General features: G+C 37.6%; 2 protein-coding genes across 2 annotated transcripts in view; one reads left to right on the forward strand and one right to left on the reverse strand.

The window, feature by feature from the left end:
* oc90 (otoconin 90) overlaps window positions 1–3,112 on the forward strand; it is a gene marked incomplete at its 5' end in the record, with an annotated part of 30,855 nt that extends 27,743 nt beyond the window's left edge. The window contains 2 exons of the mRNA XM_051953648.1: window positions 1,073–1,322; window positions 2,697–3,112. Of these exons, the coding sequence (XP_051809608.1) occupies window positions 1,073–1,322; window positions 2,697–2,961 (515 nt within the window). The remainder of the gene's footprint in view (window positions 1–1,072; window positions 1,323–2,696) is intronic.
* Window positions 3,113–3,116: 4 nt separating this feature from the next.
* Window positions 3,117–22,324, reverse strand: part of efr3a (EFR3 homolog A (S. cerevisiae)) — a 123,629-nt gene continuing 104,421 nt past the window's right edge. Inside the window, 8 exon segments of the mRNA XM_051953915.1 lie at window positions 3,117–13,429; window positions 13,663–13,712; window positions 13,793–13,896; window positions 14,452–14,500; window positions 14,924–15,009; window positions 20,444–20,571; window positions 21,782–21,849; window positions 21,942–22,073. Coding sequence (XP_051809875.1) covers window positions 13,324–13,429; window positions 13,663–13,712; window positions 13,793–13,896; window positions 14,452–14,500; window positions 14,924–15,009; window positions 20,444–20,571; window positions 21,782–21,849; window positions 21,942–22,073 — 723 coding nt within the window. The 3' untranslated portion in view covers window positions 3,117–13,323.

Genomic DNA, 22,324 nt, shown 5'->3' on the forward strand with positions numbered 1-22,324 from the left:
GATGCTTCAAAAATGATCTCAAAGGATTCTAAATATGTCTAAAATGATGTAGAATTACAGAAAAATTTCCAGAAATGACCTAAAATGATGAAAATTGTTTAAAATGACTGGAAAATGATCGAAAATCAGTCTGAATTTCTCTTAAATGATTAAAAATGATCTGGAATAAGTGAAAATTTGCAAAATGACGCTAAATTTGTCCAAGATGCTTAAAAAATCTGCAAAAATGAATCAAAAATTGTTGAAAATGACTTAAAACTGATTCAGAATTACAGAAAATTGGTCCGGAATTACACTAAAGTTGTCGGAAATGACAAAAATCTTCTTAAAACAACTTAAAAATGGACTAAAATTACTTAAATCTGTTCAAAATGAACTGAAAATTATTAAAAAATGACTGAAAACTCACAGAATGACATGAAGGGGTTAGAGGCAGAGTGGTCTAACCCACAAAACATCCAAACTGAGGTTTGATTTAGTTTCTGTGATGTTATATGGTCCAGATGTTAGTGTCAGACTGCTCTAAGCCACAACCCAACTATAACATCACAGTGGGATGTTAGACCATTCTGGAAAACATGACACTTTTAACCCATTTTTCTCCAAATCTACAGAAAGTGGGTCAGACCGCTCTGCTTCCAAACCTTCGGTGCTGCTTTAACAGGTTTCCAACATGTTTTCTGTCTTCAGATGTTGAACTCTGTTAGGCTTCAGCACTTCTGTTAACTCTTGTGAAAACCTGTGGATTTGGAGGAACTAGTTTTTCGTTTGGTTTTGTCACACACCATTAGTGTTAGGATTTATATTAGGATATTTTCCTTGATATAACTCTAGTTTAGAGCCTCTTTTTGTTGCCGTTTGTATTTTATTTTTACATTTCTCAATTGTTGCCTCTTTTTTTGTTCATTATTGTACCTTTTATTTTATATATATATATAAACATTTAATGCCGAATTCCATCTGGGCTTATTATGTTACCACCTTTACCCACATAACGAGCTAGGGCCGTAACAAGATGTTATCAGAACCTCGTCTGAACCCGCTTCAACTCTTTCACTTCCTGTTTCTTCAGGTCAGGGCATCACCGTGTGCGATAAGCTGCAGTGTGTTTGCGATAAAACCACGGCTGAATGCATGTCGGCGGCTCACTTCAACCACAGCCTGCCGTCACAACGCTGCAGCGGACCAGAACCGCCGTGCCGCCGGGCCAGCAGACCCCCCAAACCTCTGAGGGTCCCAGTCCAGTCCAGTGAGGAACCGAGCAGCGAACAGGACACGTCTGCAGAAAGCAACACGCCTCCACCAGCACACCTGCAGGACAGGTGAGGAGAGCTGTCAAACTGGCATCCTGTTCGGACAAAAATGTTCAAACCCGAATCACAAGGAAGGTTTTAGTTTTAGTGAAATCACCAAAAGCTGTTTTATTTCTTGTTGCAAACATTAACATGAATTCTGTCAGCCAATAGGAAACTCTTCAGCTCTGAACAGATGTTTGTTGATTTCAGATGAATGTAGACTGCAGGTTTAAGTTCCAATCTGAATTTAAAAATCTTCTTCACTACAGCAAAAAAATCCAAAAGTAAATGTCCAAAATGACTGAAAATAGTCCAAAATAACTCATAAATTCTACAAAATAACTCAAAATCATCCAAAATGACTCAAAATTTCTCCAAAATAACTCAGAAAAGATCAAAAACTACTCAAAAATAGTCAAAAATGACTCAAAATTTTTCAAAATTAGTCAAAAATTGTCCAAAATAACTCAAAATTCTTCAGAACAACTCACAATATGTCCAAAGTAACTGAACATTGTTCAAAATAACTGGAAATTGTCCAAAAATAACTCAAAAATTGTTCAGAATAACTCCAAAAGTCAAAAATGACTACATTTTTCAAAATAAGTCAAACATTGTCCAAAATAACTCAAAAAAAGGACAAAATTACTGAAAATTAGTTCAAAATGACTAAAATTTTCATGGAAAATGATTATTTTGGATCACAAATGAAGCACCCACCAACACATTGATTTAAAGACATACATCCTTCTTCTAATGGCAGAATATTAATGAAGTTTAATCAGACAGTTGTACACAGCATTAGCATTAGCATTAGCATTAGCTGCAGAGAATGGTCTGACTGTTACTGGTCATTAATGAAGCATTCATCAGAGGCTGAAACTGTGAAAACATCATGTGATCCATGGTTCTATGAGGAAAAATACACAAATTTAAGCTAAAATGTGAAATTTGGTCAAAGTCACCTTTTGATACATCGCCTAAACAAAAGAGAGGAAAAGTCTGGAGAGACTAAAAATTCTCTAAAATGAACGATCCATCCATCCATCCATCCATCCATCCATTTTGTTCCGCTTATCCGGGGCCGGGTCACGGAGGCAGCAGGTGAAGCAGGTTGTTCCAGACGAGATTGTTCATAATGACTCAAAATGGTCAGTTTTAAACTAGTTTTTAGTCATTTTGGACAATTGTTTTGAGTAATTTTGAACAATTCTTGAGATATTTTGGAAAATTTTGTGTAATTTTGACAAAATTTTGAGTCATTTCTGACAGATTTTTGAAAACTTTTGAGTTGTTTTGGAAAATTTTTGAATCATTTTTTGCTTTTCCTTTCTCTAAAACGTGAACATAAATAACATAAATGAGAAAAATGTCAGATCCATAAACTATTTGTGTCTGCAGTGATGAAAGCTCCGACCTGAAGGACGATGGTGAGGCAACAAGTCGTCCCCTTCATCCTCCTCCTGTATCCAGCGAGGAGAGTAAAGAGTCGACGACAGTGAGCGGGATTCAAACCCACAACCTGAAACCTGGAGAAGGAAAACCAGGAGGGACGGAAGATGAAGAAGAAAAAGAAGAAGAGGAGGAGGAGGAGGAAGAAAAAGAAGAAGAAGAAAAAGAAGAGGAGGAGGAAGAAAAAGAAGAAGAAGAAGAAGAAGGGATCTAGAAGGAATCATACTTCTTTTCATCGGCAGCTTTAGGAGTCACTTTGTTTAAATCTTCTTGTCAAAATGTTGTAATTTACAGAAATCAGATGTTTTCTTTGATTTTCAGACACTTCTTTTTTTAAATTTGGAATAAAAACTGCAGAAACTCGACACGTTTGATAGAAACACTTTATTTTATCTCTTCAACATTAATCTTGATGCACAATTTTCTATTAAACAGAGGCTTCATAATAAAACGCAGAGGACCACCGCTGCTGCTGGTCCAGGAAGTTATTCAATCTTTACGCCTAACGTCACTTTTTATGGCATTTATCCACAAAATCTGAGTACTTCTGGACAATTTTGAGTCGTTTTTGACAAATTTTGAGTAATTTTGGACGACTGAGTCATTATGAGCAAATTTGAGTAAATTTTTGACAATTTTTGAGCAATGTTGAACAATTTTTGCGTTGCTTTAGCGCTACAGAATGGTCTGACTGTGAGACTGTTCATTGGTTTATTGATCCCAAACTTGAACGACATTATCAGTTCTCTGTGCATTTTCTGATGTTAAAATCATACTTTATGGAAGAAAACGAAACATCAGTGAAGGTAAAACTTCCTGAACCTGCAGCCGCAGTGGAGCCTCGGCGCCCTCTAGTGGTTTAAAGTTTAAGCCGAGCTTTAGCAGTTTGTCACTGTGAACACGTATTTACCTCTAAAACTGGCACAAAAATACAAACTGTTGCATCACAAACTTAAAAAAAAACAGCATCAGAAGCTCAGATTTTGTTGTTCTTGACGTTTTGCAGATTTAAACCGAAAAAGTCCGTCCTGACGGGTGAAGGAAGGTTCGTCTCTCTGATATTTTTAAAGCGTTTTTTGCGTCCAGCATCCTGAAGTAAGGCAGCTCAGCTCATTCACTGAATCTTCTCGTCTTGGTTCGAACCTTTAAAGACTCAACTTCGATCACCCATCAGTGGAGACACTTTTTACAGTTTTTTTTCTTGAACACGACATTTCACAAACTGAACATCGGGAATAAAAACACCTCTGTACCAAACACTGATCTGTGCTGATTGGTTTTTGCTAAAGTACCACAGTGATCAAAGTGCAAACACGACATCATATTTTACTTTAATACGTCTGCTGCTGATCAAACGACTCGTTGAGCTAAAATCTACGAAACACGTCGTTCGTTTATCAAAAGTAGCTGAGGCTCTTTTCACAGACTGATTGGTTTCTGCATCCAGCTAAGATTTGAACTGTTCTCAGATCATTTTTTTTTTACTAATTTAAAAGTTATTTATCTTCATTGGCTCAGGATGGACTCAGCTCCAGATTCATGACGGGGAGTTAGTAGATTGTTGTTCCAAAACGCTCTAATACTGGCAAACTGCTGTTTACACAACATGAAGACAAGACGGTTATTATGGATTTTATCTCTTCCGCCATTCATTTTGCTCGTATTTGCACGTGGGTTAGCATTAGCGGACTTTCTTAAGCCTGTATTGTATAAATCGGAAGCATTAAAAGCAGCTGAACTGGCTGTTAGCAGTTTGAATAATGTAATACTGACGAGCACTTAACGCATCGATTTTCAATTTTCAATGTCTATTTTTTAGTAGATATCTTCTTTATCCACAATATGCTGGACCCATCTCAACTCACTAAATTAGCCAACAACAATCCAGCTGGGAGAAGGTGCTAACGGCATTAGTTTGCAGGCTAAAAAGCTACTTAGCTAGCTGAACTTTACCTTTAAAAAACAAATGTTCTTCAAGTTGGAACAACAATTAGCTTTCCTGCTAGCATAAAGTCTGCACTTGTTAGCATCAAACTAATGGTTCTAGCTTACGGGCTACCAGTTAAATAGCAAGTTAGCAAATAGCTTACAACAGCTCAAAATTAGCTTTTTTTTCTCTGACTTCTAATCAGGTTTATGGATGTTAACTTCCAATAAATAGTAGATTAAGTCCTCCTGAATCTATAAATATGTGGACCGAGTCTGTGCGTACAGATTTCACAAAGATACGACGATTTATGGCGGAAATTGCAGCTCCTGGTTTTGCAGTATTGCTTCAGATCACAGAAAAGCTGATGCTGGTGAATCTAATGGAATCTGGAAGCAGTTTGTTTTTTCGGGAGTTTACGCGTGTCTTGACTGATTTTTGTGAATCTGGAACTGAATCTTTGAGCAAAAAAATCGTCTTTCAAATCTAAAACTTTGCTCCTGCTGAGCCGGGGAAAAAAAAACATAGAAATCTAGAAAGTTAGCAGATTGCACTGATTTAGTCTTATCTAAAAATAACTGACATCTGACTATAGATATTCATCTTTCACCACATTTGAAATGATATCACTGATTCTCCTGCACTGTCCCATTGAAACCCTGAACCATAAAGGTAAACAACAAAAAACTAAATGAATACACAGAATTCTCCTTAAAGTCTCCCAGGCTCTGAAATCTCCACCAGGCAACGATTTGACAACATGTGATGCATAAAATGTACAAAAATAGATATGATATACTGCTGTAATGACACATTCATCGTATTCCAGCCACATCTAAACCAACGACTCGTCCACCGTTTACGTCCGACTTTTCTCCGAACTGAAATCTGTTCATGCTGTGCTGGCTCGGGTTTTTTCATGTTTAAAGATAAGTCGGATTTCTGGTGGATGAGGGCATTTAGATGGATTAAATTTCAGCATATTTTCCCCCTAAGGGGCAGACAGTTAATAAGTCATGCAGTTAGTTCATATAATGCATGTTTTTTTACGAACTATGATTCTACGATAGGAAGTTTAAAGCTAAGACGTAATGCATAAACGTTTCACTTTCATTCATTCTGCTCATTAGTTTCATTTTAAAATTCCACTCTTTACCAAACGACTCCATTTGCATCTCTTTCAGGATTTATTATCTGGACTGAACACCTTTTTAAACTTTCCTCTCGTTGGATTTCGATGTAAAGTTTGCAGCAAACATGAGAAAGCAACATGGGACAATGTGCAAAACAAAGGTCATGAATCAAACAACTTTATCGCATTTTTTAAGATAATAAACGAACGTTGTAAGATTGAGATGAGCTTTTTCTATCATATTCAGATGAGCTTTAATGTGAGCGCCTCGTACACCTTTTGGTATCTCTGTCAACCAATTAACGTGCTTCATTTGTAGATTTACCCAATGTGTTGTTGAGATTTTGGAGGGTTTTGCGTTAGTTTTTCTTCAGTCCATCGTCACCCTACAACCCTTAAAATGTGTACATGGTATTAATGTGCATCAATGGACCAGCAAAACTCCACCTTCAGTTCTTTAAGAGCCCAGAGGAGGCCTAGATGATTCATTTCATCGAAAAATCGCAGTTATATCCAGAGTTTACTCAAATCTGCAGAAGAAGACCACGTGATGTGATCTTAAACTTCAGAAAAAGCCTACGAGGCAAATCTTTAAGTCTTTTCTTCAGTAGGTTTTGTTCATTTGATAAACATTAGGATGAAGATGCATGCAAACTTCCTTGGAGTTCAGTTGTTGGGAGTCTGTTTCGACCATAGCATTGTTAAGATTTGGAACATTTATGCGTGGCTTCCTCTGCAACCTACGATCAACCCACAACCTTCAAAAGCTGGCAAAGACATTAACGTTTGCCACTATAGAAGCAAAACTCCACCAGAAACCCTTTAAAGAGTTAGGAAAAATGGATTTTTTCTACATTTTCATTCAATTCCATTTGCAGAAGATCATGTGATGCAATCAAAAACTCAAGAAAAGCGACTAAATTCATCTTTTTTTTTTATAACACTTGACCGAATTAGGCAGTCAGTGAAGAAGCTAGTTAGCACTGATGCTAGCTCTGCTACCCGCACTGATTACATGACCTTTGATTTGCACATTATCATGGTTCTTCCAGAGTTTAATGAATCGATGCTGCTGTGTAAAGCTGTACACTGATGATTCCTGCTTCAGCGTCAATCTAGAAGCAGATCAAACTTTTGCTAAATAACACAAATTAACAAAGTTCAGATTTTTCATCACTTCTCGAACATTTTTCAGGTATTTTGGACACATTTCTTTCATTATATTGTTATTTTGGAGTCGTACTGGACAAAGTTTGAATCATTTTCAGGCTCATGCTGGTGATTCCAAACACAGATTTTCAAAAGTTCCCTTTCAACCTTTCAGAAACACAACCGGCACCCGACAACTTTTAACAAAACCACCTGAAACATCCAGAATTACACAGAAAGCATCCCTGAAAACCCCTCTTACATTCACTTCTCCAACTTCTCTCTTGACCAAAGGTGCAAACGATCCAAACAAACACTTTCACTTCCTCTCAGATGAACCAACACTGTGCTGCCTCGTGCTGTACCTTGACTTGTTTAATAAGCCAAGAACAATCCAGCTGGAAAAAGTGCTAACAGCACTAGTTTTCAGGCTAAATAGCTACTTAGCTAGTTAGCTGAATTTCACCTTTAAAAAAAATCCAAATACTCGTCAAGTCTGAATAAAACTGCATGTCAGCTTTAATGCTAATGTAAAGTCTGCACTGATTAGCATTGAAATCATTCAATGTTGTTTAGTGATTAAAGCTTCTAGATAATGTCCATTATATCATGCATTGGACAAACTTGCTAATTTTGCTAGCAAATATACACAGAGAGAGAAATGCACCGCTAACGGTACTAGCTTACGACCTACCAGTGAAATAGCTAGTTAGCCAAATAGCTTACAACCGCTTAAAATTTGTTTTCTTCTAAGCCTTCTAATTGCAATAAATATTAGAGAAACATCCTAGGAGAAATTAAGTCCATCTGAATCTGTACATATGTGGACTGGGTCTGTGCATTCAGATTTTACAAAGATATGACGATTTTTGCAGTATTGCTTCAGATCACAGAAAAGCTGATGCTGGTGAATCTAAATGGAATCTGGAAGCATTTTTTTTAATGCTGTCATGACTAAACGCGTGTCTCGACTGATTTTTGTGGATCAGTTAAGCTTTAGGTTTCTAGCGTTGAACACGTCTTGGGTTTCACACCGACTTGCCAATTTTGCAAATATCGACCAAGAGAGAAGTGCACTGCTAACAGTACTAGCTTACAGGCTACCAGTTAAATAGCTACTTAGCTAAATTCTACCTTAAAAAAAACAAATGCTCTTGAACAACAATTAGCTTTCCTGCTAACGTAAAGTCCACACCTGTTAGCATCAAACTCATACAGTGTTGTTTAGCGGTAAGTTTTAGGTTTCTAGCTAATGTCAGCTATTTAATGCATTGGACACATCTTGCGTTTCACACCGACTTGCTAATTTTGCTAACAAATATCCACTAAGAGAGAAGTGAACTGCTAAGGGTACTAGCTTATAGGCTACCAGCTAAATAGCTACTTAGCCAAATAGCTTACAACCACTTAAAATTTGCTTTAAATATTTGGGATTAAGTCCTCCTGAATCAATAAATATGTGGACCGAGTCTGTGCGTTCAGATTTTAAAAAGATATGACAGTTTTTGGTGGAAATTGAGGTGACCAGTTAGCGGTCAAGTTTTAGGTTTTCTAGCTAATGTTCCCTTTCCAGGCGTTGACACATCTTGGGCTTCACACTGACGACCAAAGATGCATCAGAACCAAACAGGATCCAGACAAACCAAACAGTTCCTCGTCCTCTCAGACAAACCAACGCCGACCTTCAACCTTCACCAAACAGTGACAGCAAGCATCTTCCTCCAGCTGGAGGGATTTTCTGTCCACACTGAGCTCAGATCAGAGGAAAGCGCTGATAACCATCTGCTATTACAGATCACAGCTGCAGCTGCACCAGATACCAAGCATCTCATTCCAAGAACGCCTCCTTTTGGAAACAAAACGTGGCCTCGCGGTAGCCGCAGAAAATGCACAGATGATTAAATCCTCCAAAAGCTCTGAGAGGCTGAAGATGGATATTAATATTAATGCGTTCGGTGGGGAGGTTAACTTTGAAGCCACTGCTCTCGTCTTTCAGAGACGTCCATACGGCTCCAGCAACATTCAGCCTTTTCAGATTAAGACGTTCTCAGATCAGGAAACAGGAGGGAGGCAACGTCTGTCTTTGGCAATGAAGCATGTTTTGGTTTCTTTTTTTTTCAAAGCTGCCAACAAAGGTGTGAGGAGGTAAAGCTGCCGGCTGAGACGGAAAACAGAATAAAGTCATGGGAAGGACGGTTTACCATCTGACAATCTAAACTGATTCATTCACCCCCAGATAAAACAGAACACCTCATTTACTGCTGTATGAATCAAACCAATGAACTGGTCTCATGTTGGGTTCAGAGTTTACTCATTTGTTGTTTGATCAATAAACATGAGATTTATTGTGATGGGAACTAAACTACTTCCTCTGTTTCCTCTGTGTGAGAACAAAGAACAAAGTGAGTCCACATTTAGTATAAACACCTGAAAACCATCCTGGATTGAACTTCTCATTTTTAAACTGAATAATTTTGGACAGATTTCAAGTTATCATGAATAAACATGCATCATTTTAAGCAAGTTTATAGTCATCTTGGATAAGTGTCAGGACCTTTTTGAAAGGTTTTCGGTTATTTTAGACAATCTTTATCTTCTTTTGGACAAATTTGAACACATTTTAAAATGTTTAGGTCAATTTTGAGTCATTCTGGACAACCTTTCTCTTATTTTGGACACATCTTGACTAATTCTAGACATGTTTTAAGTTAGTGTGGACAATTTTGAGTCATTTCAGACCGATTTCAAGTAAAAATATCTAATAACTGCAACCAGCTTTCCACACATCAGATTCTGCTGATTTCAGAGACTAAAGTTGGAAAAATGTCAACCAAAGACTGCTTTTTTTCTAGAGATATGGATTCATCCATATATATACACTGACAGTGACTTTATGGAGACACTAGACCAGCCTGGATTGAGCATTTGTACATTTCTTTCCATTTTCAGGGTTATTTTAGACAATTTTTTAAAATCAATTTTCTGCAAATTGGACGCCATTTTTGACTGATTTTGAGCCGTTCTGGAGAGGTCTGGTGTCACTGTAAGAAAACTGTGAGAAATTTGGACATTTTTCAAGATTTTGGGACAGTGAAACAAGGCTGAACATCTAAAAAAAGAAAACTGGAGCCTTGTCTAGTCAAACTTTAACAGATCAGATTCTTCTGACGTTAGAGCCTCAAAGGTTGGACAAATATCATTTTATTTCATTTTCATTTTATTCTTTATTTCATTCATTTGTAAAGTAAAAAAAAATGTTTTATGAAAATGCAAACATTCTCTAACTAGAATGAAAGGGAGTACAAAGAAGTCATTGTCTGCCCAAAGACTGGATTTTAGTAGAAACATGGATCCATCCATAGATATAAACACTTACAGGAACTTTATGGAGACATTAGAAAAGCCTTGGTTGAAAATGTTGTTCTTTTTTTTCCCCATTTTCAATGACCAGTAATTAAAATTTTCCTCTGCTGGATCCATCAAATCATTTAATCTGCTTGAAATGATTCTGTTGGTGTTTTCACCGTATTTCATGGCTGGGGAAATTATATTTAAGCTTAAAATGTTTTCCTAGTTGACATGTTTCTTTTCTTTCTTTTTTTATTTTTGAAAACTGATGGTTCTGAAGACATCTGACATTTTTAAAATTTGGAGAAAATATCTTACAGAAATTAGTTTTGGGTCCCAAATACCAAATAAGTAAATTCTAATCCAACTCTGAGACTTTGAACTGACACCAACTGAAACATCTGTGGGTTTCTTAAACTGACTTCATTTTATTTAGTTGCTGTTTTTACCTCCAAATAACTACCCAGGTGTTTGTTTTTTTGCTTAAATTTGCAGCTCAAGGCTTCAGATAGCAAGATGAGAACACGCAGGTTTGATCCATTTAAGCCTGAGTGCAGGTTTGAGCGAATAAGTGCATTAAATTTTCTATTAACCAAACTTCACCTTGGATGCACTGAAGAGATGAAATGCTGCACTTTACGGGAATCATTCAGCGTTTTATGCTAATGCTGTTTTGGAGACTTGAAGGACATTTTATCCCAACTGTGCTGTTTTCACCACAAACCACTAAAAAGATGTTTGTGGAAGTTAATAATTCATTAAAAGCCTCAGCTTTACCAGCGACTTTGCTTTCAGCTTCGTGGAAGACGTGATGTTTGTTCAACACTCCTGCATTGTTTCCTGTTTGTTACTCATTCAGGCTAATTCAAGTCATGTTTCCATTCAATTGTGAAACAATAACGAAGCAAACTTTGCATAAAAATGTAAAAAGGTCGTGTGAACTTGGTTTGTTCCCAACGTAAGCTGTGTTTGTGTGGTCAGAAGGTGGCGCTGGAGGACATGTTAGCTGAAATAAAGCTGGAAACAAAACCAAAAAGTGGAAGACAAAGAAAAAGAAGAAACTACATTTTGTTCATCCACCAGAGAAAAATGGAAGAATTTTTATTAACTAAAAAGTTGTAATTGTTCTCTCATGTCAGCTGCTAATAAGCATGTTTACTGGTGTTGAAAAAGGCAAAAACCGTCTCAAGCCAGTGTAGAAACTTCTTCTCGAGGTTTTCTAAGATAATGTTTCAAAATACGTCATGGAAACACGAATTTTGATGGACTTCTTGCTTCAAAAATTCCCATTTCACTGTAATTATGACCTCGTCACCTCCAGAAAGACCTGTTTCTGAAATCTGGTGAACAAAAACGAACCTCTAGGAGTTCATCATCTTTTCCCTCCTTTCCTTTAAGTTTACATAAAAAAAACACCATCAGACTTGATATTAGTTGGTTTTCCACTGCAGGACTCATTTTCAGTCTTTCCGTTTTCCTTTCGGTGTCGGATCAGAGAGCTACGACCACAAACAATGGATATATGGTGAGTTTTAGGTTGTGATGTTAGATCGAAGGAAACAGCTGATGGACAAAATCATCAAGAGCCAGAATACTGCATTCCACGTTTAGCATTCTCAGAGTTTCTACAAAGAATCTACAGCAGGTACCTTTATAACCCCTAAAACCAGTCTTAAAGGTGTTCTACAGGGCATGTTCTGAGATCTACGACCACAAAGGTGACTCAAAGTGCAGAAAAGCAACCGACGTAAACCCAGTTCTATGCAGGAAGTAGAACAACGGAGGTTCATGTGGTTGAATTTTGGGTTGTGATGTTGGGTAGAAGATGACGGTTTCTGGACGAGGACGTCGAGAAGGCAGACATATGGTGCTTTACTGCCCTGGTTTAGGTTTTTAGGCACCTTTATATCCTCTAAAACCAGCCTGAAAGAGGCTCTACAGGGTCGGTTCTGAGATCTACGACCACAAAGTTGACCCAAAGTACAGCAAAAAAAATGGATAAATCCAATTTCACATAGGAGGTAGAACAATGGAGGTTTGATACGTTGGTATATATGGTGAATTTTAGGTTGCGATGTTAGATTAAAGTAAACAGCTAATGGATGAGGACATCGGGAACCAGAACCGCGCTCCAAGTTTAGTTTTCTAAGGGTTTCTATGAAGAATCTAGAGTAGGTACCTTTTTGTCCCCTAAAACCAGCCTGAAAGAGGTTCTACTGAGTCGGCTCTTACAACCTACAAACATTCATGTTGCCTTTAAACGTCCTACAAGCTCCTGCAGTGGAAAACATCCTTCAACACCAGATGAAAACGACAAACCTGCACCACTTCAACACACTTCAGCAGTACGATCTCTCATCTGTTTCACCGTTTCCATCACTGAAGTCTGAATATTTCTAGAGACCAGCAGCAAACCAACCGTCACCAAGCATGAGCCACGTTTCTACTCCAGCTTTACAGTCTCTCATGTTGCTTTCACTTCGTCTCCGAACTCTCAGCAGGTAGCTGAAGCTTATTTAACAGCGAAATTTAACAGTGATCAGCAGTGAAACTAAAGCTAATCTACCACCGCTGCTTGTATTTCTGATATTTTTTTACAGCTGACAAATAGACAATTGTTAGAAGGTTTTAGCATTGATCTAGAGAGCGTTGTTTGATATGTACACTGCGTGAAGCAACATCGGATTCAATGCACTAAAATCTCAAGTGGTTTAAGTTCTTTTTTTGTTTGTCTTTTTTGTTCTTCAAAAGTTGAGTTTCAGGGAAAGAAAATGCAGCAAATCGGATAAATTCTGATAAATGAATCAGCATATAGCAGAAAAACTTGAATAAACTGCATTTTCTGGTTTTAAGATGGCATATTTCCATTTTTGAGGCTCAAAGATACTCCGGTTTTGCTGCGTTTTGATTCCCATTGAAGAGGTTAAAGTGGAATACAGGTTGTGATTGTGTCGATCTTTCTCAGCGTTTTTAGTTTTTGCGGTTTCGTGTGCGATGTTGGTGTGTTTATGTGGTGTTTTTCAGTAGACACACAGGTCTGGAAACTTCATCTCGTAGACGGGGACGGACTGGTGCTGGGTGTGTCCGGTCGAGATGGAAACCACTCCGGACGGACTGGGAGGAGGCCTGCAGGGTGGAAGATGTTCCCGTTAGGATTCACATTTTTACAGTTTGGTCGAAACATCGTTCTTTTGGCTGGTTTGGAGAAACTTTAAGCTTTTGTGATGAATATTTTAGGACATTTAAAGTGTGCCTTCTCTGGTTTTAAATGGTCAGACATGTTCTGTCTTATCCCATCAATGGTTTGTCAAATTTCAACAAAAACAGAGATTTAATGTTGAATCATTTAACCGACTTACCGGATGGTGAGTTCAAAGATTTGAGCGAGGCGGTCGTGCAGCATGTTTGCCTGCAGAAACAGCGTTTAAAGTCAGAAGAGTTTTTCTTTCTGGTTTAACGATTAATTTACCTTTTTAAAATGATTTTCACCTTGGACTCGCAGTGGGCAGCAATCTCCTCAAACGGAGCTTTCTGAAACTTCTCCATCACCTGACGCCTCTTTTCTCGCTCCTGCTCCTCCAAACCCGTCGTATCTGAAACCAGACGGAAAAACTTTTATCTCAAACTTACTCTATCTGACAAAAAATAGAAAACTTCTTAATCTTTTGTTCTGTTTTTACAGTTTGTGGCTACAAAAGAGTGTCATTTGGTTTTTAAACTTGTGCAGAATTAGCTGCTAGCAACTCCAGTTTCCTGTAAAGTATATCAAAAATAATCACTGATTACCGTGACACTGAAACTGAAAAACGTGGTGATTCTCAGTAAATTCTGAAGCTAAATGCTAAATTTCAAAGCAGATTTATTGACATTTTCAGAGTTTATATTCAGCAGCCAAAATGTGAGCCGTGAATCATAAAATTGACTTTTCCACGATGAAGACAACTATTAATATGTGAGTTTGTCAGCTCTGATGACAGGCCGTAGATCTGTGTAATTCTCTGGACATTACTGTCGACGTTTTGGCTTCTTGTCAGAGCAGATCTGACCTGAAGGACGACTTCACTCCTGACAAGAAGCCAAGAACCGTAAATTGAATTTGTGAAATGCTTCAGTGAATCCACAGAGGTTTGATGTAAAACGTTTCTCACCGATGGCCTTCTTCAGGGTCTCAAACGTGATCTCCTCGGCCAGCTGGGACTGAAGACACAAAAACATAGAAACATGAGTTTTTAATTATTGATTCTAGAAAATGGCAAAAAAAGGTCAGAATGTATGCAAAATGACTTGAAACGTCTGAAATTAACTGAAAAATATCCTTCGTTTATTAAAACCCTGTTTAAAATGGATCAAAATTACCCAAAACCTGGACAGAATCACTTAGATTTTTAAAAATGACAGCATTAAATCAGTACTGATCTTACAAAATAAGCCCATAAAGTTCCTGTAAGTGCACCCAAGCTGCAAAGCAAAGAAGCAAACTTGAACAAACTGAATAAAATCTAAGACGTGCAGCAACATATTTACTGAATTCAGTCTGAATCCACACAGAGACTGATCTTCTTTGGGGTTTTTGTCGAGGTTTGTGTTCAGAAAGTGTTTTCTGTGAGACTCCGAACCGACCTTGTCTGGGAGGCTGCTGGACATGATGTCCACCTGCAGGGAGATGGTGTCCACGAAGCTCTTCCTCCTGGTCAGACGATCTTCATCTGCAGGACGACAAAAAAACCCAAAAAAACAAACAAACTCTGAGATTCACTCCACAGTTTAACCCTGAGTTTATATTTCACATATTTATGACTACTAATGCACATCACAGGACGACAAGAGGCTGGAGGAGAGCGTTTGTGTTATGTATATGCAGTTTCTATGCAGTACAATGTACAGTTTTTACTGAAAAATATGACCCTTCTTCCACCTGTGAGAAGACCTCACACTTACATAAAAGTACCAATACCATAGTGTAGAAACACACAGGAAAAAGTCCTGCATTTGACTTTATATTTAGGCTAAAAGGTTAGTAAGGGTGCTGCATTTTGTAATTCGTGTTGTGTTTGAGGACATTCGGTGAGTTTTAACACTAAACTGTGGTAAGACAAGACAAGGTGAGATATGCTAAGGTAAGCTACAATAAGCTAAGGTAAGACAAGATAAGGTAAATTAAGGTAAGGGAAGGGAAGCTAGGATAAGCTAAGCTAAGGTAAGACAAGAAAAGAAAAGATCAAGTAAGCTAAGCCAAGGCAAGATAAGGTGAGGGAGGGTAAGATATGCTAAGGTAAGACAAGATAAGCTAAGGTAAGATAAGGGAATTTAAGGCAAGCTAGGGTAAACAAGAAAAGATAAGATGAGGTAAGGAAAGCTAAGCTAAAGTAGAATAAGGTAAGATAAAATGAGGTAAGACAAGGTAAGGTAAGATAAGATGAGGTAAGCTAAGCTAAGGCGAGATATTAAGCTAAGGTAAGATCAGATAAGCCAAGACAAGGTAAAATAAGGTAAAGTAAGATAAGATGAGGTAAGCTAAGGTAAGCTACGGTAAGAAAAGAAAAGATGAGGTAAGGTAAGGCATGATAAGGTAAGGTAAGCCAAGATAAGCTAAGGTACAATAAGCTAAGGTAACTTAAGCTAAGCTGACCTCAACTAAGGTGAGCAAAGACAAGGTAACAAAAGGTAAGCTAAGGAGGACATTGAGTGAGTTTTGACACCCAGCTGCTGTGATTTAACCCAGCGAGCAGCGTCCACATCAGGAGAGTGGAAGTGTGAAAACAGAAGCAGCTCTCTGGAACAGTCATGACCTTTGTTGGTAAAAGTGAGACAGCGTTCGGCTCTAATGAGGAAGCTGATGTTAGAGGACAGATGTGGGACAGATGTGAGAGTTTAGTTTCACACTCTGCTGGATTATCTGCTGAAGGGAGAATTTCAGACTGAAAATGACATCCAGTAAATTTAAAGTTGGTGAAGGTTCACTGAGAGTTAGTTTAAATAACAACAGGAAGTCTGGTCCCAGAGCCGGTTTTATCCTTTTAAACTGAGAAAACTCACAGTGTGCACTGTAAATACTGAGAAACCGAATCTTCTTACACATTACAGCCCTTTAAAATCCTTCACTCTGACAGTGAGGTGGGTTTAAAGAGGATTTCAGGATCCTACTCATCATTTTAAAAACAGTTTTTAGCACCAGCTTACTTTTCTAAAGAACCAGGTTCAGGACTAAAACAGGGAATAGCTGCTATAAAAGATGAAGAATCTTTGGTGATCTAGTGCAGACCTTTAAAACTATTTTTATTTCGTGCTTTGGTCATTTTTTAATTAAATTTGGGCGTTTTGTTTGCCTGCTGTAAACCACTTTGGAATACCTGATTGTGCTAAGCTAAGCTAATGTACGACAAGTTAAGGTGAGCTATCTTCAAGTAAGGTAAGCTAAGTTAAGGTAGGATAAGGTAAGGTAAGGTAAGGTAAGTTAAGTTAAGGTAAGCTAAGGTAAGGTAAGCTAAGACAAGATAAGATACGCTAAGGTAAGAAAATGTAAGCTGAGATAAGGTAAGATAAGATGCGGTAAGATAAAGTAAGCTAAGCTAAGGTATGGTAAGGTAAGCCAAGCCAAAATAGGCTAAGGTGCGATAGCTAAAGTAAGCTAGCCTAAGATAAGATCCCCTCAGATAAGGTAAGCTAAGCGAAAATAAGGTAAGCTAAGCTAAGCAAAGCAAAGATAAGGTATGAAAAGCTAAGGTAAGTGAAGCTAGGATAAGGGGGAAGTTAGCAGCGTTACAGCAGCAAATGTGTTGAGAACATTAGTAGAAAATAAAAATACAAATAATTACTGTTCATATTCAGATTCTTCCATATATAAATGATCAGATGTCGTTTAAATTCCTTTAGATGTGAAAAACATCAATATTCCACATATCTGCACATTTAAAAACAGTGATATTTGCACAGATTGTTCTGAACGTAGACACACTAATAAATGCCCACAAACCAAGTTGAACAAACTGACAGTATCTGAACAGCAAAAGTTGAAACCATACTTCTTCTGGATGAAGCTCCACGTGATTAAAGACAAACCTTTTTCTTTACACCAACAGCACGAAACACAACAACTACAACTATCGTCTACATTTACCATCATGTACTCACCAGATAACGTCCAAATGCAGGCAGAACAGTTACAGAAACGATCAGATCATTCAGATTAACGTTCACTCTGACATCTGCAGCTAAACACAACATCTGTACTTCAAACTGAGCTACGAGGGTTCAGCTACACATCTCTGATGGTTTTAGGGTTCTGGGAGGTTTTACTGTCAGAGTTGGATCCTGTTTAGCTCAGAGGAAAGTAGGAAAATAGGTAAGGTAAGACAAGATAAACTAAGATAAGCTAAGGTAAGGTAAGCTAAGATAACCTAAGGTAAGCTAGGATAAGCTAAGGTAAAGTAAGACAAGATAAGCTAAGGTAAGGTAAGGTAAGCTAAGATAAAGTAACCTAAGATAAGCTAAGGTAAGCTAAGATAAGCTAAGGTAAGCTAGGATACGCTAAGGTAAGGTAAGACAAGATAAGCTAAGGTAAGGTCAGGTAAGATAAGATAAAGTAACCTAAGATAAGCTAAGGTAAGCTAAGATAAGCTAAGGTAAGCTAGGATACGCTAAGGTAAGGTAAGACAAGATAAGCTAAGGTAAGGTCAGGTAAGATAAGATAAAGTAACCTAAGATAAGCTAAGGTAAGCTAGGATACGCTAAGGTAAGGTAAGACAAGATAAGCTAAGGTAAGGTAAGGTAAGATAAGTTGAGGTAAGCTAAGATAAAATAATATAAGATAAGCTAGGATAAACTAAGGTAAGGTAAGACAAGATAACTTGAGGTAAGCTAAGCTAAGATAACCTAAGATAAGTTAAGCTAAGGTAAGGTAAGGTAAGATAAGGTAAGGAGAGGTAAGGAAAATAGGAACATAATATGTTTAACTGTAAGTTTTGTTGTTGCACAGTCTGAAAATCACTTAATCAGATACCTGATTCTTCTACCGTTTATGAAAAGTCACGATTAAAAAGGATGAGAAACAGGAGCTGTTGAGTTCATGAAACACTCAAACAAAGTGAAGTTTTCAGTCAATCCTGATCCTGCATATTCAGATGTTAGCTGCTAATGTTAGCTAGCTTACTGCTATCATCTCAGTTTTTCAGGAATTGGAAAAAAAAAATTAAATATTTCCGAGTTGTTCCTGCAGAGCTGCTACTGTCTGTAAATTATCACACACATATAAAGTTACATGTTGGGATCGGTTATAAAAATGTTTTTCTCTGTTGACTTTATATAAAAGATGGCCGACTGACAGCAGAGCTTTGAGCTTCCTGTAGACTGAAAACAGAATTTAGAATGAAACATCTTATGTCTTGAAATTAAGTAATTTAAATAAACTGTACAGAATCTGCTTAAGTACAAAAGTTAAACCTTTATTGTGGAAAAATACATTAATAGAATGAAAGAAAAAAGTGTTCAATCAAATATTGTCTATTTATTGTTGTTGTTACTGTTGTTATTGTTTCTATTGTTGTTGTTATAATTATTGTTGTTATTATTAATATAGTTGTGACAGTTATTATTGATATTGATGTTGTTGTTTTTACTATTGTCATTATTATTACTACTGTTGTTATTGTTGCTATTATTGTTAATGATTTTAATATGTCGTTGTTGTTTTTACCTTCTAATAGTTTTTTAAAACTTTGTTTATTTTGTTCTTCATTTTATTTATTTCCTTAAGTTTTTACTGTGCCCTGTGTTTCTGGTTTGACTTTTTATTTTATTTTATTTCATTTTATTTTATTGTAATTTATTTTATTTAGTTCCACTTGTTCTTTCCCTCTCTTTAATGAGTGGATCTTTCTTTTCTTTCTTGTTTGTAAAACCCTTTGTTGTGTGTTTAAAAGACGCTGTAAAAATAAAGTTGATTATTAATATTATTTTGAAGTTATTTCATGTCGTTCAGGTTCTACTGTCTTGTTTTCAGGGTTTAGAAACATAAATGAAGTTCAGATTAAACTGCTGGAGTCTTTTTACTGCTCTCACTTTACAGTTTTTCACTCTGACTGGAACAAACGCAGCTTTAAGGTCAGGAAACTACGTCTACCAGCTAAAACCTCAGCAGCTCTACTCCGTTGTTACCTCTGGACGTCTGCTTGCACCTGTGCACGATTTTTCCTACCGTGTAAAGAACTGAAGTTACATGAAGGCAGAGGACAGAAAGCAGAAGGAAACTGTTTGTTAGACCAGACAGTTTTCTCACCTGTTCAGCTGTTTGAGGAGGTAAAAGTGAAAGTAAAGTTTGAGGACAAAGAAAAAGCCTGTAAACAATGAAATTACATTGATGAGCACTAAACAGAGGCTGCATTAATCTCGAGGATCAGTGTTTTTGTTTCTGTTGTTTTAATTTGCGCTTAAACTGAAGGAGAAACGCTGCGACGGCCTTCGGTCTAATGAAGCTCATCACATCTTTTTTCTTTTCACCCAACTTTAAGCCGTTAATCCCACAAAGCTTCAAACAGTTCCGGGGTCCATCGAGAGTTCAACAGAAATGGAAGACAGTTAAACCCTTCAAACCTGACATCTTCATAACCTGAATATTGAACTTTTACCACCTTTAATGTATTTCTGCTGCTTATTGACAGCATAATGGGACCAAAACTGGAATCAGACGAAAATATTTCCAGTTTGACGTGTTGAAATTTTAATCATTTTCTCGTTTCTGGTAAAGTTTGAGTGATAATTTGCTGCAAAGAAGCACAAATTAAGCAGATTTTAGGAGCTTAAAAGCAGCTAAAATGTTGACATTTCCAGGCTGATGTTTTGAGAACATTCATTCATTCGGGGAGTCTGGAAGACGAGAAGGACAGAAACTGAGATCCAGAATCTTCTACAGAAACATCTGGATGAGCGGGACTTCCTGATGATCTACAGGAAGTCCAATTAAACAGAGTGGCTCAGAACTGAACAAAGAAGACTTGAAACTTGAACAAAACCTGAAACAAACTGACTTAGAATTGATCAAAATAACTCTAAACTTGAACACAATTCTTGAACAGGTTTCCCAGCATCCTGTTCTACCAGCTTAGCATCGGCTAACGGAGGCTGAGCTGTGGAAGGTGTTCGTACCTGTGACCTGGGGGATGTAGGGGACGGACAGTCGCTCTGCGTTGTATCCCGGACCGGCCAGACACTCGGCCATGTCAGCCGTCTGGAAGTACAGCTGCCGGTCGTCTTTGTCCAGAGATTCGGGGAGTCTGGGAGGCGAGAAAGACAGAAAACTGAGATCCAACATCTACAGAAACATGTGGATGAGCGTCCTGATAATCTACAGAAGTCCACATTTAGCCTCTGAAGCTGGAGAATGAGGCGGATTTAAGTCAGAAATAGACTCTTATAATCTCATAATCAGGTTTTATCTGCAGATGTCGCAGATTTTAGGCGTGTAGATGGTGCCGAGAGAGAACGAACTGAAGGGAGGAGAGGATTATATTTTATTTGGTGTTTCTGGACAAAAATCCTGATTAAAAAAAACTGATTTAAATGTGTAAAAGGGAATTGTTTCATGCTTTCATTGAGATTTTTTCTCAATTTTGAAATCTCCAACAGTCTCCCCTCAGGCTCGTCTTTGTTCCTGTGGACTCATCTTCTCTTTATATCACATATTTTTATTTTCAGAGGGACTACAGTGAATCTGATCAGGACTGGTCGACATTTGTTAGAATAATGAGAATATATTTCTCATAAACTGGACTCCAGAGTTTAGTTACTTGAGAAAAATAAGAGTTTGTATGAGAGTTTGTATGTATGAGAGAAAAGATAATTTAAAAAATAGAATTTAAAAATCTAATAATGATTATTTAGGAAGAAAAAACAATAACAAAAAAGAAATAGACCATAAAGGACAGTGGGTAAAGGGAGTCAAATGTATAAAAAGAATCTAAATTAAAGGGCTGTGTGAGGAGGAATATTGGAATAAAAACTCAGATATAAAGATAAAAAGTAAAAAGACTGAGAAAAAAAGTGTGTTGAATGTTATTGAAGCTAATCTGTAGCGCAGACAGGATAGTGTGGAGGGAGGAACTAGATGTATCGACAGTGGTGCCATCGGCGTACAGATGGATGTGTGAGTTGGTTACGGCATGGGTTTTATTGTTGATGTAAATGTTGAAGAGTATTGGACCAAGTATTGAACCCTGTGGAACTCCTTGGTGAATTGGTAAAGGGTCTGAGAGAAGACCCTCCACCCTCACTGACTCCACGCACCCAGAACAACAGCTTCTGAATCAACCTACGGTATTCTTGGAAAAAACAATATTCCATAACCTTTCCAAGGGAATGAAGTGGTCAACAGAGTCAATGCAAAGTCTTTTAAAGCTCAGTGAGGTAATAAAGAACCTGAATTAAACCTCCTGAATGATTTCTGTCTCTAGAAAAGCTCAAAACAAACTCACTCTGGATACTTACGGACATTTATCTCTGAAGATGTGCTCTGGGAGGAGATAGGGAGCATCTAGGTTCCTCAGCTCAATAACCTGAAGACATGACATTTTAAACATGGAATTATATCGTAGATAAATGAAGAAAAAACTGGCTTAATAGCAGAAAAGTGATGTTGAAGCTGCACCTTGCTGACGTGTTGACAGAACGGAGGGTTGGCGATCATCTGGCTCAGGAAGTTGAGGTACGCTGCCACCAGAGCGTTGATGCCACAACGGATGAACATCGGCATGCTCTCCTCACTGCCCAGAGCCATGTCCTGCACCCAAACCAGACAGGAAGTGACTTATTTAAGGCGGAACTTTAAAGATTAATCAAGCAGCTGCAGAGTTGGAGGCTTTGGAAAAGTTTTTGTTTGTTAGCAGTTAGCAAAAATGTGTTTCCTGTTTCTTCTGCTGATTATTGCAGCCATGTTTGCATCTCATTTGTCATTTTGTCTGGTTTTTGTGTGTTTTGTGAATTGGTTGTGTCACTCGGTGCCTTGTTTTCACTGTTCTGCGTCTCTTTTAC

The sequence above is a fragment of the Acanthochromis polyacanthus genome, chromosome 9 (assembly GCF_021347895.1).
Source record: "Acanthochromis polyacanthus isolate Apoly-LR-REF ecotype Palm Island chromosome 9, KAUST_Apoly_ChrSc, whole genome shotgun sequence".
Classification (NCBI taxonomy): domain Eukaryota; kingdom Metazoa; phylum Chordata; class Actinopteri; family Pomacentridae; genus Acanthochromis; species Acanthochromis polyacanthus.